The sequence below is a fragment of the Oryza brachyantha genome, chromosome 5 (assembly GCF_000231095.2).
Source record: "Oryza brachyantha chromosome 5, ObraRS2, whole genome shotgun sequence".
Classification (NCBI taxonomy): Eukaryota; Viridiplantae; Streptophyta; class Magnoliopsida; order Poales; family Poaceae; genus Oryza; species Oryza brachyantha.
The window spans coordinates 9991979-10005457 of NC_023167.2; the positions used below are offsets into that span (position 1 = coordinate 9991979).

The 13479-nt window shown below is 39.1% G+C and overlaps 1 protein-coding gene and 1 non-coding gene across 2 annotated transcripts; both read right to left on the minus strand.

Moving 5' to 3' along the window:
* Nucleotides 1–751: 751 nt before the first annotated feature.
* LOC102716411 (transcription initiation factor TFIID subunit 7-like) lies at nt 752–4172 on the minus strand. The gene is made up of 5 exons (XM_006654217.3): nt 3937–4172; nt 1745–1878; nt 1547–1666; nt 1387–1447; nt 752–1173 (listed from the first exon to the last, which is right to left on the minus strand). The coding sequence occupies exons 1-5, from the start codon at nt 4061–4063 to the stop codon at nt 1016–1018; spliced, it is 600 nt and encodes a 199-aa protein (XP_006654280.1). The 5' UTR covers nt 4064–4172; the 3' UTR covers nt 752–1015.
* Nucleotides 4173–5432: 1260 nt separating this feature from the next.
* On the minus strand, nt 5433–5505 carry TRNAK-CUU. The gene has a single exon. It is a non-coding gene; the product is annotated as a tRNA-Lys (tRNA).
* Between the last annotated feature and the right edge of the window lie 7974 nt (nt 5506–13479).

The following is a 13479-nucleotide window of genomic DNA, read 5'->3' on the forward strand; positions in this document are numbered from 1 at the left end:
TATCCAGTAGCATTCATATGGTCTCATCCAAAGGGTAATAGTATTGTCCAGGATTTATGAAACTTTGATTTGAGCTGTTACCGTCGTCCGTCGGCACCGCAGTTACCATGAAAACCACGACAAATTCGTCTCGATGAAATTTGACTTCAAGCTCCACGGTTTTAGATAATATGTGGTTTGAGCTCAAAACCATGGTCTATTTGGTAAAATAAAAATAAGAAAATCTTAAAAAAATAAAAGAAATATGAAAAAACAGGAAATAAATACTACGATATATTTGGTACACGTAGGACATATTGGTTTGTAAATAGAAAAATTGGTATGACCTTGCTAACTGATATTCAAATAATTATTAATGACAATTGAAATTTAAAATTCATGTATATACCACAATATAATATAATATAATTAGTAGGAGGTATATAATGTCCATTATATAAGTACTGTAGTGTCTATGATAGAACTATAAGTGATACAGCCAAATATTATCCATGTCATGAATATAAATGTATAGAGCATAAAAAATATCCATGACAACATGCCACGCAAGCTAGTGGGATCATTGTTAAAAAATAGAAAAATAGAAATAAAATATAATACTTTCCCCTCAAACCTTTATTTATTTTTTCCTATTCGGTTTTTAGTTTAAAATTTGATAGGGGAATTGTTATTTTCAGAAAATTTTAACACCAAACTACTTTACAAGCGCTTCCCAGAAATTTTTGCCATTCTTTCCACAAATATTTCTAAATTTTTGAATTTGGTGTATATTCACAGGGTGCTACCGCCGGTAACTGTTACCGTACTCCACGGAGACACTGGTTACTGCAGTATCACAAAGGATTTTACATTTGTCGCATCAAATATTATAGATATGTAAATATTAACAAACCATAACAGTGACATCGAGCCCTTTAAAAGAGCTTACGTTTGCTAATATGAACTGCTAAGTCAAGTGTGTGCTCTGCTCGGGCATTGGAGCAGGATTATTTTATCATTCCTGCCCACTTGAATTCTATGGGTCGACAGACTCATCAGAGTCACTCCTCTCTGGCTCAGCTTCTTCGCCATTTGCAGCAGGTTGTTGGACATTACGCTTCGTTGCTGGAGTTGGTGCAGCTTTCTTACGATCACCACCTTCTCCTGCCCTTAGAATTGCACTAGCATTCTGGTCTATCAACTGAATCAAGGAATTTTTGCATACACTGATCGGGACACAGATAGTGAAAAGAAATCATGCTTATTTGTAGACATGGCATAGAATGGATGACTAGTTGCAGTATGATTATTTCAATTGAATGAACTAGAGACTGATGATGAAAATGATGTGTGTTAAGGGAATATATGGTAGAATTTAGCAAACCAGAAAACAAAACGAAAGGATACTGCTAGATGGTCCATGCATAATATGAATGAGATCCTTCTCCACTCGGTGAACAAGTTCTGCCTACAGAGTGAAAAGAACAATAACTGTTACGATTGACAAAGTCTTTGTCTTTCCATGAACACGGGAAACCAATAGAGATAAACGGAAGGCATTCAATACATTTAAGTCAGGCTCCCTGCGGAAACGCCGTCTGCGTGCATCCCTCATTGGTGGAGTAAGACCATGCTTAGATTCAACTCCTTCTGGAGCAGGATCATTTCCTTCTCTTACCATAATCATCTGTTAAAATCACAACAGAAGATTCTTAAGTACCTAAAGTTTTAAAAAAAATCTTACACACAAAACTTGTTCTTTTACCTGACCAATATCAGCTGTTTTAATTAGCACTGAATCATCATATGTCTTATATGACTCCACAACAGTTGGGAGATCCAAGAGTGATGCAGAAAAGCTTTCATTTCCAATCATAAATGTGCCATTTCTTCCATCCTCTATAGCATGAAAAATACCATCATCCCACAAGTTAAACAAATATAAATGAAGTTTGCATATCCTGATAACAATACTAGAGTATTATAATTTAAGTAGTATCAGTCAAACATAAAGAGAACATTGTCTGAAAGCTAGTGTTCACCTAGGGCTAGTCGCTAATCAGGTGGGTACCCACTAGAGACTAGGCTGATTTGGAGGCGACTAGGTGGATTAGGTGAGTTTTCTACTTTTTCCAATGTAAATACACATTTTGAACAGAAAATACCAATGTATGCTGAGCTGGGAGTGGCTAGTAGGGGTGGGCGGGCATAAAAACCAAAGACCAAACTGAAATAAACCGAGAGCAAGCCCCAAAAAACCAAAATCTCTGTGTTCAGTCATTAGATCGGTGGTTGCCATTTCTCCATATAGAGATGTCATCGCTATGCACTGAGATACTGCAGCCTACCATCGCTACTCCACACCGTGGCTTGGCTATCGCTATACGCTGAGACGCCATGTGCCTGCAATGTGTGCTCAGTCTAGTCGGTCGGACTGAAGACCGAGACCTGATTATCGGGTAACCAACTTGTCGCTTAGATAATTCTTGTTGGCAAGTTTGGTGTTTAATGTTTAGAGACTGAAACATTCTTAGACGAATTACCCGGACCAAACTATAGAGGTAGAACTGAATGCCCACCCCTAGTGGCTAGAGTCTGAGCTGCTGGCTGGCACTGCTGAAGAATGTAGATCCGATCGTGCGGGCTCAGCAGTGGAGGAGCTGGCCAGCATCATAGTGGAGCTGCCCAGGCCTGGCGGTTGGGTGGCTTCAATCAGTGCCACCCTCGCAAGCACCTTCCATCAATAGCGAGGAGGTAAAGCAGCAGATGAGCAGGGGAAGAGCACGGTGGCATGGTAGTGGCACACCTTCACTTGCCTAGAAACCTGGACAAACAGACATAGAAGGGGAAGATCTTGGCGGCACAGCAATGGCAATATTGCCTTGAGCTGAGAGGGGAAGAGAGAGGAGGCGTTATCACTGGTTCACAGGCAGATAAGGCAGCCCTAATCCCCTTCCATTCTATAATGCAGCTGAGCACATGCTTTCTTTTTTCATCGCAGTGCATTGCACCGCAAATTTTGGTCACCTGCCCATTGCCAGTCAGGGCCTAATCGCTCCTTCTGCCGTCCGAATACACTGAGCTCTACCCCCATCCAAGCCACCTACGATCTACTAGGACCATTTAGGCGGCAATACAATTAATGCAATGACTAGGGTGTAAATGGGACATCTTGCCACTGACTAGCGATTAGTTGCCACCTAGGCGGGCTGGGCAGCCATCCAGGTGAACATTTAAGGATAATACTTTAGACAATATTAGCAAAGACCATATTTTTCAGCATCTAAGGTGTATTAAGCTGTCGAGTAAGAACATTGCATGTCATCATGAGAAGGCCTCAACTATTCTTCAAAGTATAATTACTGAACTTAGTGACCTTTTATATTGCCAACAGTGATTAGGCAGTTGGACTAAATGGCAAGTTAAACATTCAGAGAGTGGAACCCTTATAATACAATTTTAGGAAGAAGAAAGGAAGTGCCAACAGAAGGATATAAGGAAATAGGATTTCCAAGATCCTAAAGTGTGGAAGTGGCTGTCATAAGCATCCCCTTAATCATGTATCGTTTAAATACGACATCAGCTGCTCACATCTGTCCATGGAAAGGTAAGATTGACTACTCCTTATGTCACAAATCGCAGATCACTACAAGTAAAGACGATTACGGCAACTGGTAGCCCACACAAAAACCACAAGCTTCGAAAAACAATGCCCTTTAATGGTTGGTTATCTACCAATCTGCATGAGCAAGAAAGCAAAATTCTTGCCGCGCCGCTAATACAACACGATTCCATGTGCTAGTGCAAAATCTGGAGCAAAGGACCATGACCTAAGCGACATCCTCGAACTGCCCCGGAGAAACGATCGTTCTACGCATTTCGCCAAACAGCACAGGCGCAGACGGAAAGGTGAAACTGGAGAGGGGGGAAACAGGGGCGTGTGGGGCGGGCGAGCACCTGAGAAGGAGAGGTCTAGGGACGCGTCTTCCGAGGAGGAGGAGGAGGCGGCGGCGGATTCGTTCATGAGGCGCTCGATCCGCTCCGCGACGGAGGGGGGCACGCGGAGGATGAACTGCTCCTCCATCCCCCACGAATTCCCAATTCGGCCACAACCACACACGCCCCAGGTGAGCGTGAGTGGCTCGCCCTGCTCGCTGGGTCGGTGGCGGGGAGCAGCAGCCACTGGATCCCGCCGATGGAGGGGGGGAGGGGAGGGGGTGGGTAGATGGGGGGAATCCTCTCGCCGGCGATGCCGACGGTTAGCAGATCAGATGAGACGGCGAACCGAGACTCCAACGGTTCACCTGGTCTTACTACAAAACTGAACCGTCCGGTTTTTTACCGGTCCAATGGTGTCGACGGTCTATGGGCCGGCCCGGGAGGGCAATAAAACAAGGTGACCGGTTTCGCTCTCTCCGTCTTGCCTGCAACGGCATTTTACGAGAAAATCTAAAAAATGCCATTGACAAATATTTAAGTCTAAGAACTGACGAACGCGAGTTCTAAAAAATGATATCGTACAAACGAATTTGTCTAAAAAATGTCATCGCCGCTAGGGTTCCGTCCATTTCCGCCGTTAAAAACATTGTTCATACTATAGCACCTAACGGAAAAAGTTAATGAAATCCTAACGGCGATGACATTTCTTAGACAAATTCGTATGTCTTAGAGCTCACACTCGTCGATGGCATTTCTTAGAATTAAGCGTTTGTCAATGGCATTTGTTAGATTTTCTCTTTAAACAAAAATATAATTACCATGTTACTAAAGAGCAAGTTTAATAGTATAGCCAACTACTGGCTCCAATTCATCTATATTCAATCTAATAGCCAATTCATATAATAGTTATCTACAAAACATTCTTACATAGTCTCACATGTCATACACCACTGTGTCTTGAAATCCGTATGCAGCTGGTTATAAATTAGTAGCCCACCTCTATTCTCTCTCCTCTTATCTCTTTAAAATATGCTTATATATGGCTTATAGTCTGCGATTCCTGCTCTAAAGTACAGACAGTCCGCATTCTGCGGACAGTACTGCTGATCTGTATTCTATTTCTTCGTGTGCATGCTCCTCAAATGATTAAATAGTTTTTTTAAAAAACAAGTTATATATAAAAGTTATTTTAAAAATTTAGATATCAAATTTAATACAGATGTGTATCCTATATAGGTTAATTTGTCTAATTTTGAACAGTAGAGTGGTTTGTAGCCCAAAAAGAAAGTATGATCGGTCAAATTCAGACAGCAGCATCACTGCATGAATGATTTTGGACTTGTTGTAGGCTAGCGTTTCTGTAGAGCTCATGGGCCTAGAGTTGTGCTCGTGGGCTTATTGGGCTCCGTGTGGCTAAAATCTTCCAGCAAATCTGTTACTGTGGTAAAGAGAGGGAAAAGATAACGCATATATACATAGGAAATACGGAGAAGAAGGTAAAAAAAAATGGCAAACGCCCACCGTGGGGCTCGAACCCACGACCACAAGGTTAAGAGCCTTGCGCTCTACGGACTGAGCTAGACGGGCTAGTAGATTCAACCAAAAATTATAAATATAAATTCAACTAGTTCTACATAGTTCCATAGGGTTTATGATATAATTGAGAGGGTCAATCTTTTAAAATTTGAAATATTAATAAATTTTAAAATATTTAGTTAAAGATACTATGACTATATATATATATATATGTAAACAATTCATTAATAAGTACAATACTTAATAAAAATAAGCATTTATTTTTATATATTATTGCTATAATAGAAAATTATGGTTAACGATAAGTTAGGAATTATGGAACGAATAGAACTAGAAAGTAGAAAGTATACTAAGGCAGCGTTCGGCTACCATAATAAGTTAACTAATGTCTCTTTTTTTTTTCATGCGCACGCTTCCTGAACTGATAAACGGTGTATTTTTTGCATAATTTTTCTATAGAAAAATTGTTTTAAAAAATCATATTAATCTATTTTATATTTTTTTTAATAATTAACAATTAATTAATCATATATAAGTTTCTCGCGTCGAATAACTAACCCATTCCCCTCTTACGGAAGGCAGCCTACTTATTGGGTGCGTGGATAACCGCCTAAATGCATTTTGTAGACAGGACACACAATGATGCTACAGGTTCGTTTGTAGCGCACGAAAGGCGCAGGTGGCATCGAGCTACCAACCCCCCCTTGTTTCAATTCTTTTGCCTTTAATCAGGATGTGCATCATTTCACTTCGTGCCAACGCACCAATAGGAGTACATATACATATACATATACCTATACCTATACCTACATATATCTGCGCATCTGGTACAGTTCTGGCTGTACGATTTTTTCAGACGTGTGAGTGTGCAGTGCCGTATAGATAGTGTGTATGTGTCATGATGATCGACAACATTGCGTTCCAAGACAACCTGAAAGTTATGCAGGAATGATTCCTTGTCACTGTTTGTAGCCCCCCCTCTTTCCATCATTCCAGATGTGCTACTGCAAGCTAGATTAGCTGCTGCAAACAGGCTTTTTAAAGTCCAACCATGTCGAAGTCATTTTTTGTGCCTTTTTAAGGTGGTGTGCATGTTTGAGTATATAAGAATTTTGGTACCAACAATGTCGATCCGAGGAGCTTTACGCAAGAAGCCAATAATGAAAGAGGTTATCCCCCTTCGAAGAAGAGCCCAAATTTTATTTATTTATTTCTAAACTGAAGAGCATCATCTTTTTGTTTTGGCTTATACTTATAACCAAAATATGAATTTTCAGGCTTAAATTTTTATGGAGCATACCTAGTGATATGAAATGGAAGAATTGAATGCTCAATGCCATCGAAGAATTTTTTTCCTAATTATAATATACAGAAAAAAATTGTATGCCCTTAAATATTTAACTTGGTTTGTTGGTTTTAATGGGCAAAGGAGTTTGGAAGGTTTGGAAGTCACTGGAATTTTCCCGTTGGTTATGTCAAACCCAGAAAATTGACTGGAGTATTCGATCTGAGTGAATAGAGTCCCTAGTGACATTTCATTGTCCCAACAGAGAAAATATATCGGAGTACATGGTATAAGAGACTAGAGTATGCAGAAATTCCCTCTATCTGATAGAGTCCACTAATCGGAGTTCCCTCTGATGTGAACTAAATATGTCTTATCTTCTAAGTTGTGAGAGGCCAAGTGTGGCAAGATACCTGGTCCGTATACCTAGAGTCTCCGATGTTTGAATCTATGGAGATCCCATCATTCTATCTCCAAGATCGCCATGTTGTCCTATCCTGTCCTCCCGGACACACTTCTATGCCAAAGCCCTTCCTCCCCATTTGTCGACGAGGCTGCATAAAATGGAAGTCATCAACCCAGACGCAGAAGTTGAGCTGCTAGAGTCCTTGAATGATCTTAGGATCCCTAACCCGACAAGGTCTTCGGGTCCTCCACCACTCAAACGAGTGAAACCTTCTGGTTACAGAAGTCAACTAGTTAATTTTGTAGTATTCAATAATTTCTTGTCTTGTACAACTTCATCATCTTGAAGCGTATACGTGCTTGATTACAGAGCATCTAGCGATATGGACCCAACTAGGTTTGGTTTAATTCAACGTAGGTCCTCAACCCCTAGTTCAGGACAAAAAAATATCCCTACAAGCAGTGATGTGTTGACTGGTGATCTGTTCACCAACTAGTCGGCTAAAGAAGAATTAGTCCATCCTCCGTCTCCCCATGTCAATCCGCTGACTTGCAAGGATCCAATAGTCGAGACATGGGCAACTCGAGATGATGACGTGTTGACTATTGAAGACGTCCTAGAGTCTCCTGGGTACACTCCATCTCCTTCTTCTAGTCCTGTAGTCTCCTTTAGTCCCTCTATTGTTGTTGCTCATGTCACCATAGAAGAAACCCCAAGGTAGCCCCTGACCTATCCCACTCTTCCTACACCTAGTGAGGAATCATCCAATCCTTTCAAAGTCTTGTGAGATTTTAGGGATGATATGCAGGACGTGATCACCGTAGATGACTCTGCCGACGTCAATGACATCTTGCAAATGTAACACTACTCGACAAGTCTTTTGGGCAGCGAAGCCGAGTACACTGACATCCAGTTGGAATCCATTAGTCCATACAGAAACAAAATTCTTCAATGAGCCTGAGCTAGTGAAGCCAAGCACTTTGGAGAGATAAAAGATCTCTGAGAGGCTAATATGTCAGCTCGGGGCACCATTGGATGTAAGCTTCACATAAGTGACTCGTCTCTATTTTATTTGAACCTTACTGTTAAACCATTTCTTATATTCTCTTCCTTACAACATAACCAATAGAAATCGAGCAACTGAAGAAGCTGAGTGCTAGTTTGGTCGCTGGGTGCACTAAATTGACAACCTCAAAGGCAGTTCCTGATGCTAAGTGCTCCGTGTGGAAGAAGACCAAGGATACACCAGTAGTCGAGCTAGTAGGTAAATAAACCTAAGTAAGCTTTTATCTTTTCTTAAGACTATTCCTGATACAATCGGATCTATTATATTAGCAAAGTTGTAGTTGAAAATAAGGACTGAGGTTACAATTCTTAAAGCCCGACTAGCCACTTTGGAAGCCAATCGAGACAAGCTCGTTAAAAGCAATCCTTGTGTTGGAGATGGTCCATCCTTCGGAGGTTGGTCTTTGCTCGATGGAACTCAACGATGTCCTCCAAAGGCTAGAAGACGCACCCACTCGGCTGGCAGAGGAGATGAAGGAAACAACATGGATGGAAAAAGCAAGCCTTTGGTATCACCAAATTCCTCTAACAACAAGCATATTTTCAAGCTATCTTTGAGGGGTTTGCCATTGACTATGGCCCAAAAAAGCCCCTTGCGCTCACGAACAAAGCCTAGGATGCAACTGACTCCATAGTCGATTCAATTGATATGTAATAAGACAAAAACTATAGCAGTAACTTGTTTGTAAAACTTATAACATGTGACATTTGTAATATGTTTTTGTTCTACACTTTTAAGTTATGCTTTTATGTATTTTTAATACATCTCAGCTAATACTTATCACGATGTGTTTGTGTTATACACCTATCCTAGCAAGCCCCACGGAACCATAGACCAATGTTAAAATTAGCTTTGTACTTGGCATGCACCAATAAGTAGGGCTTTACAACTAAAATTTTCTCCCTTGAAAGGTTAACACTAAAACTAAACTCAAAGCTTCCACAAAAATAGGATGTTAAACTTAAAATAATAAACAAATATACAGATTCAAATTTTCACATGCCTCGTTGATATTTATAGGAAGATGTCAATCCCTTATTGTTGATGATTTGGATAGGCAGTAATATATGGGGTGGCTAACGAGGCGTAGAGAACGTTGGTTAGATGAAGACACCGGGTTACCCAGGTTCAAGCTCTCGGCTAGCAAGAAAATATCCTACTCCTACTTAGCGATTGCATTCAATTATGTACATATCAACTAGGAAATAGCCAATCTGAATATGACATGCTCCTTGAGGGGTGCTCCTGTCCCCTTTATATAGCAGGGATGAGGCTTACAGATAGAGTCATAATCTGATAGGACTAAGATCTACCCTACCTAGATACGGTAGAGTCTAGCAATCTCGGCATGCAATCCCAGATGTAACCAAGCTCTAACCGATCTAATATAAGATAATGTTGGTTTTCTATTCGGTACCTCCTAACCTATAAGACATGTACATATCCCGGATACCCCTAGTACAGATATCCCACAACCCTAGTCTTGCTGGCTAGAATTTAGTCTTGTGTATTTGGATAAAATATCTACGAGTTGTATATCTCCTCGATGAAGTGCCCACCTCCCTTTATATACCAAGCGACAGGGTTATAAGCATCGGATGCTGAGGCACATACAATCTAAGCACTGTTTCCATGGTACTTGGCAATACTCGAATGGGTCTAACGGCTCGACAATAGAACACAAAGACCTCTCTTAACTAGAACACAAAGACCTCTCTTACCTAAAGCGATATGTACATGATATTAACTCTATCTATACCCTCTACCGTATACAAATAGATAAAGGGTGAACTAATACCCCTAATCTGTATTACCCACAGTCACTTCCTACAATTTCACAACTCAAATATCCTACATAGAACATTAATAGTTTTTAGTATTTTACCAAAATGCAATAAAGTTATTTTAAAAAATAATGGCTAACTCATGGTAACTAAGAGCATGCAAGAGATATAAATGAAATCACAAGGATATACGAGGAATGGAACAATCTTAGAGACATAGAAAGAATGCGCAAAATTACACCACACCAATAAATATAGTTTGGTAATTAATTTAGCTTATTATTTTTTTATAGCGAAGAAATTAAGGTTATTCTTAATTTGGGGGTAAAGGTGCAACAAAGAAAAACACTACAAGCGTCAGGCATATATACGTGTGTTTGGAAGACAAATTAAAGAAGGGCAAATTGGTTAAAAAAAACAGATGATCATCTACACTAATGCAAAAGACGAAAGAATCACGAAGAGATAAATTCCAATAAAGGAGATGTGTACAGGTGACGATGCAAGATTTGGATGGATTAATTTATATGGATGTTGCTTTAGAGTGTGGACGACTATCCTGAAAAGAAAGAGTTATATAACTTGGGCTAAACAAAGTGGTGGATATGTCATTTTCATCCAGATTACCTGGACATTTAGGCCACCTAAAATTTCACTCTGATTCAAAATTCCCAAATCATTTACCATACTTTATATATGGGGCTTCGTAATCCCAACGCCATTAAAGCCAAGCTGTCACGTTTCAGGCTAACAACGAACTAATCGCATGACCCGTCTATTTCTTGGTCACCTACAGCAGTAGTTAGTCCATTTTTCTCAGTAGTACTACTACTAAGGGCCCGTTTAGTTCCTAATATTTTTTTAAAAATATCTCATCGAATCTTTGAACACTTAAATGAAACACTAAACATAGATGAAAAAACTAATTGTACGGTTAGGGGAAAAATCGTGAGATGAATCTTTTGAGCCTAATTACTCCATGATCAACAATAAGTGCTATAGTAACCATATGTGCTAATAATAAATTAGTTAAGCTCAAAGATTCGTCTCGCGGTTTTTACGCAAGCTATGAAATTCGTTTTTTATTCGTATCCGAAAACTCCTTCCGACATCCCGTCGAATGTCCAACGTGATAGCTAAAAATTTTCTTTTCGCGAGCTAAACACGCCCTACGCATTTAGCGTACCAAATAGATCAGCGCATATAATATTTTCCTCTTTACTCATTACTCCTAGATACTGAGTAGCAGTGGACTAGCTTTAATTAAGCTCATACACACAGTTCTTTAAACAATGTGAGTGCAACTCACCTATCTTTCCTTTTTTTCCCCCTATATATGCACTGATAGATTTTTGAAATTGTCTTTAGATGAAGTACACTAGCTAGTAGCTATCTCCATTTTCGTGCAGAGACAAATGCATGATTAAATTTTAGGAGGTCCAATGGAATGAAATAGACTAATGTAATTAATTAATCATTCTAAATAGAAGACAAATCCAAAAGGCATACATAAATATATTGCAAGTATATATCTACAAAAAAATAGAAGAAAACTAATTATCTTTTAGTCATTATTCTTTTCTTCTATCTGGCAAACACAAAGTCTTAAACTAACGGTTTTTATTGTTATGGGCCAACCATAGGTGCTTGACACCTGCTTTGCACGCCCTTGCATATATTAGCTAGGTGGCCATCATATTATTATCCAATACCAAAAACTTTATTTTAGATATATGTTTTGCTAAATTTCTGAATCCATACGTCAATAAAAAAAATCTATAGAGCAAATATAAATATGTTAGCTGCAGCCAAATTAATTTCGATTATTCAGTAATCTATATAGCACTAGAAGATATAGCTCTCACGCACCTTTTTTCTTTTGTTCCCCTTCCTACCTCACTAAGGTCCTGTTCGGCATGGCTGCAATTCTTGGATTATTTATTGATAGTGTTTGTAGATTAAATTAAGGTGGTTAATCTAATCCTTTGTTTTGATGTGAAATACTAACAAAATGTTTAACCCTAATAGTCATATATAATCTTTGAAGTTGGGCAGGAATTCTCAGCTTCAAAAATTTAGAATTAGAGTTGTGCCAAACATATATATTTTGATATGTGAAGTACTAGTACAAAATGGAAGTACTTGTAATAATTCCATAGGTTTGTAGATAATGGCTGAAGAGTGTAGACGAGGAAGATAAGCTTTGTCTGGATTAGAGGAATTTCAAAGATTCTCATCCCAAACGATCGAAATCATTTGCTAATTCTGTGTTTGGAAACAAGGAGTGGTCCCCATAATTCATTTCTATTTTTGGAAAGAAAATGAAAATAAGCTCATTAATTCCCTGTGTCTCGAAATGGCATTCTTGTGTCTTTCAATCTCTCTGCTTTGCCACCATATCCTATATATTCTATTCTTTATTCATTTTTGTTTATCCACATATCAATGTCAAAACACTTACGATAAGCATCAACTGTGTGGTGGTAACATTATTGGAGTATGACTTCAACTATCCAGATTGAAATCATAGTGTTATAAACAACAACACTGATGTAGTCCTCGTAGCCAAAGAACAACATAATAAATTTTACTTGAGTAGATACCAAAAGGTGTAAAAATTGGTACCTTCTAGTACCTAGGTACCAAAATTTTACACTGAAATTTCGGTACAGCTCCGTACCTTTTTAAATAATGTAAAATTACTCAATAGAGCTAACCATATAATAATGACACCAATATACGATATTCATTAACAACGTTCATCCAAACCTACGTCCTTCAATTACTGATCACGTACGCTCCTCCAGAATCCAACATATTACAGCGTATTTACCATTCACGAACATTGACTACTCGCGTCACTGGCCGCCAGTTTCTTGCCTATGCTTTTGTCACCACGTGGTTACAATAGTAGATATGTCCCTAGCTCTGTCAAACAAAAGGCCTACGACAAAATTCAGCTCTAGTTTACCAATTTAAATCCCTGATTTATAATTATCTTTGCGCACGCTACTGGACACAAACCCTAAATATCACATAGGCCGCGTTGGGCCACCCCATATGATAACTAAACCTCCTTGTTTTCCACGCGCACGCTTCCCGAACGGCTAAACGATGTATTTTTTGCTAAAAATTTTCTATAGAAAAGTTGTTTTAAAAAATCATATTAATTTATTTTATATTTTTTAATAATTAATAATTAATTAATCATACACTAATATATTAGTACGTTTCACGTCAGATAAGTAGCCCCTCTCTCCATGCTACCGTACGCGGCCACAGAGGACTGTACTATCATTGGGAATTTGATTAGTGAGACCCGGTAGATTTGTCACCGGCGTCCTTCTCTTAGGCAGTATGTCAGAACTCAGGAGATTTATTATTTTTATTAATGAATATGTGAGTGTGCGATGGGTGATGCGTATTCTGTGTGATCAAGGGAACAAAAATGTCACGTCGGTTGAATAGTCAATCTTAAGTTGAA

Excerpts from the sequence above, each read along its gene's own strand:
- LOC102716411 (XM_006654217.3), bottom strand. The coding sequence starts at position 4,063 with ATGGAGGAGCAGTTCATCCTCCGCGTGCCCCCCTCCGTCGCGGAGCGG. Across the intron at positions 1,879-3,936 it reads CCTAGACCTCTCCTTCTCAG|AGGATGGAAGAAATGGCACA; the intron begins GTGCTCGCCCGC and ends TTCATGCTATAG. Across the intron at positions 1,448-1,546 it reads GCAGGGAGCCTGACTTAAAT|GCAGAACTTGTTCACCGAGT; the intron begins GTATTGAATGCC and ends TTCACTCTGTAG.